This window comes from Pteronotus mesoamericanus, unplaced genomic scaffold, assembly GCF_021234165.1.
Source record: "Pteronotus mesoamericanus isolate MK-2021 breed Mesoamerican mustached bat unplaced genomic scaffold, CSHL_Meso_final contig_163, whole genome shotgun sequence".
Lineage (NCBI taxonomy): Eukaryota > Metazoa > Chordata > Mammalia > Chiroptera > Mormoopidae > Pteronotus > Pteronotus mesoamericanus.
This window is the reverse complement of record NW_026555064.1, coordinates 17,805,618-17,810,317: the sequence shown is the minus strand read 5'-3', so window position 1 is coordinate 17,810,317 and position 4,700 is coordinate 17,805,618. Positions and strand designations below refer to the sequence as shown.

Here is a 4,700-nt window from a genome sequence, read left to right as displayed (position 1 = left end):
GGGGTGTCTGCTTTCGTGAATGACAAGCAGATGTGTGCTTGGGTATCACGCTCACCGTTGGAATCCAGTTCAGAACGAGCACTGCTGCAAGGCTTCCGCTGGGACGGGTTCTACAGTCTCAGATCGAACACCCTTGCTTCGTGAGAGGGGCCCGGAGGAGCCTCATCGCCATGGCTCACAGGGGAGGAGGCGGGGAGCTAGAGCCAGGCCGCCCCTGCACTTTCTCCCCCCGCGTGGGAGCATTGCGAGGCCCTTACAGCGTTCAGCAGCCTAGCCGCCCACGCTCACCGTCTTCCGCAGGCGCACACACATTTCCCGTGCGGCCTTCTTTTCACTGGTCAGTCTGGAAACTTGGAAGTAATTCTTGATTTAAATTCTCCTTCATATTCTACATCTGGAAACCTGGAAGTAATTCTTGATTTAAATTCTCCCTCATAGTCTACATCATCGAATTGGTTTTCCCACCTCAGAAATCTGTCTAAAATATTAATATTCCTTCTTACGCCACCATCAGTCAAGTTCAAAGAATTACTACTGTGGAAGGCTTCTGATCACTTGTTCTGCGTTTATGCTTGCCCTCACTGATGCATCTTTACCTGGAAATCTGTGAATCTGTGAAAATAACAAATCTAATCTTTTCTTTCTATCCTTAAAACTGTGTAGTAGCTTCACGTCGTCCTAAAATATGCAAAATCCATACAAAACTATCCATGGTGTGGTCTGTATAGCTTCAGCCTTATCACATGTCACTCTACCTTTGTCCTTTGTGCTGTACGACTTCTGACTTTCAGATTTCAAGCAGTTTTACAGAATCTGCTAGTTCTGGAAATTTTTTGCTTGGGAATACATTTGTACAGGATGCTATGACTCCTTCATATTCACCCAGTTCTTAATCATCTTTTTGTGCTACTTTAAGAGATAATTTTTTAAGGAAAACTTCCTCATTCTTGGGCAGGTTTAAATCCCTTTGTTCTAACCCAATGCCATGTCCCTTGAATCTCTTCTTTCCTCTCGTACCTCATGCCTCAGTTTCCAGCTCCCTCTCCGTACTTGACTCTAAGCCCCATGTGGACTTGCTCTATCTTGTTTATAATTGGCCTCCTTATTTCTACTGTAAATCCTGGAACGTGGTGGAAGCTTGATTAGTATTGATGTAATCAGAATGAATGAAGTGCACCAGAATGATAAAAATGTGTAGTAGCACCTTCTTTTAAAATGCTCGGGCCTAGAGGATGGTGGGAGCCAAGATGGCGGCCGCTAGTATTCGAGAGAGACAAACAGTGGCTTTGAAAGGTATGTTGAATTTCAATGTGCCTCATGTTAAAAACAGCACTGGAGAACCAGTATGGAAGGTGCTCATTTATGACAGATTTGGCCAAGATATCATCTCCCCTCTCCTGTATGTGAAGGAACTGAGAGACATGGGAATTGCTCTGCATTTGCTCTTGCATTCTGATCGAGATCCTATTCCAGATGTTCCTGCTGGGTATTTTGTAATGCCAACTGAAGAAAATATTGACAGAATGTGCCAGGATCTTCGGAATCAACTCTATGAATCATATTATTTAAATTTTATTTCTGCTATTTCAAGAAGTAAACTGGAAGATATTGCAAATGCATCATTAGCAGCTAATGTGGTACCACAGGTAGCCAAGGTTTTTGATCAGTGTCTGAATTTTATTACTTTGGAAGACAATATGTTTGTGTTATGTAATCAAAATAAGGAGCTTGTATCATATCGTGCTATTAACAGGCCAGATATCACAGACACAGAAATGGAAACTGTTATGGATACTATTGTTGACAGCCTCTTCTACTTTTTTGTTACACTGGGTGCTGTTCCTATAATCAGATGTTCAAGAGGAACAGCAGCAAAAATGGTAGCAGTGAAACTAGACAAGAAACTTTGGGAAAATCTAAGAGACGCAATAAACAGTCTTTTCGCAGGTGACACACTTGGAGCTGGCCGATTCAGCTTCCAAAGGCCTTTATTAGTCCTGGTTGACAGAGACATAGACTTGGCAACTCCTTTACACCATACTTGGACTTATCAAGCATTGGTGCATGATGTGCTGGATTTTCACTTAAACAGAGTTAATTTGGAAGAATCTTCAGGATTGGAAAATTCTCCAGCTGGTGCTAGACCAAAGAGAAAAAAACAAGAAGTCTTACTATTTAACTCCAGTTGATAAATTTTGGCAGAAACATAAAGGAAGTCCATTCCCAGAAGTTGCCGAGTCAGTTCAGCAAGAACTAGAATCTTACAGAGCCCAAGAAGATGAGGTTAAACGACTTAAAAGTATAATGGAACTAGAAGGGGAAGATGAAGGAGCCATAAGTATGCTTTCTGACCATACTGCCAAGCTAACATCAGCTGTTAGTTCTTTGCCAGAGCTCCTTGAAAAGAAAAGACTTATTGATCTCCACACAAATGTTGCCACTGCTGTTTTAGAACATATACAGGCAAGAAAACTAGATGCATATTTTGAATGTGAAGAAAAAATAATGAGCAAAGCTACTCTAGATAAATCTCTTCTAGATGTAATATCAGACCCTGATGCAGGAACTCTGGAAGATAAAATGAGGCTGTTTCTTATCTATTATATAAGTGCACGGCAGGTACCTTCTGAGGCTGATTTGGAGCAATACAAAAAAGCTTTAACTGATGTAGGATGCAACCTTAATCCATTACAATGTATCAAACAGTGGAAGGCTTTTGCCAAGATGGCCTCAGCTCCTGCCAGCTGTGGCAGCACTACCAGTAAACCAATGGGTCTCTTATCACGAGTCATGAATACAGGGTCACAGTTTGTGATGGAAGGAGTGAAAAACCTGGTTTTGAAACAGCAAAATCTACTTGTTACTCACATTTTAGACAATCTCATGGAGATGAAGTCAAACCCTGAAACTGATGACTATAGATATTTTGATCCCAAAATGCTACGGGGCAATGACAGCTCAGTTCCAAGGAATAAAAATCCATTCCAAGAGGCAATTGTTTTTGTGGTGGGAGGAGGCAACTACATTGAGTATCAAAATCTTGTTGACTACACAAAGGGGAAACAAGGGCGACACATTTTATATGGCTGCAGTGAACTTTTTAATGCCACACAGTTCCTGAAACAGCTGTCACAACTTGGAGAAAAATAGCACAGAAGAACCTTAACATGACAATCTACTTGGACTTGGATAAATGTAAAAAGAAAAGTCAAAAGAGCCAGATGTCTCATTCTCTGTATCAATGTCCTAACAGTGAAACTTAGTCTGTTAATTTTTAAGGACATTATATACTTACTATAATGTGTACTGATTAAAAGAATAAAGCATTGCAGAAATAAATTTTTAACATTGTAAAAAATAAATAAATAAATAAATAAAATGCTCGGGCCTAGAGATTTCAAAGCGTTCAGTGTTGACGTAGTCGACGCTTTAATTCTCCCGGTTTGCGTGTTGGCATTGTTGGTGAGTATACGTGTGTGCGTATTTGTGTGGGTTGTGTGGTAAAGGGTGGGAAGGATCGAGGGACGCAGCAGAGTGTGAGGGACAAAAGCAAAGACCAACAACAAAGCACTCTGTCGTCAGCAGCGTGGGGCACACCGTGCACGACAGACAGCCTTTCTTCCCGTTGTCCGAGGCCCTGCCATGTTATGAAATCTTCCTAGGCCTCTTGGTCTACTCTAGCAGATCCTATAGATCAAAGCAAAAATGGTTAAATAATGCAAATAGCAATCCCCTGGTTAATAAATCATAGCGTGCTCTGATACCTTTGTCTTCCTTTAAAGATGGGAGGATCTGAGAGAATATATAAAACCTAATCCCTTCCCGTGGCTTTAAGAAAATATTGAAGAGAAAATGCACGTAACCCTTAGCACATGTTTGCAGTTACTCCAAAGTAAATGTTTCCTCTCTACCTTGTGGAAAAAGTGATTTTTGTGACTCTGCGTTTGAAAATGAGCTAAATTCATTTTCAAAGACTACTTCATTGAGAAGTATATATGTATACTTTGGAGCAGCATCTTTCTCAAATCCTGTACCGTGAAATAGTATTTCCCTTGATAATTTTGTAAGTTAAAAAAAAGGACACCCTGTATTATTTTGAGGGGATGGGTGAGTTATATTGCACTGTATCATACTCTTAAAAACTTGAGCAACATAGATTAACCTAGATTTTCCAAGTATTTTATCATGCAACCAAACTCAGGGGTTTCTGTTTATATATATTGAATGCCATTTAAAATCTTATTTTAGTGATTTAGTGAAATGCCATTTTAGTGAATCACACTAAAACAAACTGGTGAAACTCTAGTGTGATGAGAAAAAAAAATGAGTTCTAGACAAGGTTATCAGTCTCCTTTACCGCTCAAATAACCTAACATCTAGCTTTAGTCATCATTTATAAAATGACAATAATCACACCTATTGCCTATTAGTGTAATGAGAATTTAATGAGAAACATATACCAGATTTTTTACTCAGAAAATCTCATTTATTTGACCTTCTAAGCTCCAAATCACAGGGGAAAAAAAATTGTGACACAGCATTTTATATGAAAAATATGTAGCAACATTCAGTAATTGATATTTCTTCAAAAGGGACGTTTTATCACTTATATTGTACTTGCAACATATGTGTAAATCCTTAAACTGCAATAATTTTTACCATGGGGTAGCTTCAGAGTGAAGGCTCCGTACAAATTCTGG

General features: G+C 39.6%; 1 protein-coding gene across 1 annotated transcript; it reads left to right on the top strand.

Moving 5' to 3' along the window:
• The first annotated feature begins 1,232 nt into the window (after window positions 1-1,232).
• LOC129061249 (sec1 family domain-containing protein 1-like) lies at window positions 1,233-3,273 on the top strand. The gene is given in 2 exon segments (XM_054561939.1): window positions 1,233-2,153; window positions 2,155-3,273. Coding segments are annotated over 2 exon segments (1,917 nt in total). The 3' UTR covers window positions 3,151-3,273.
• Window positions 3,274-4,700: the final 1,427 nt, after the last annotated feature.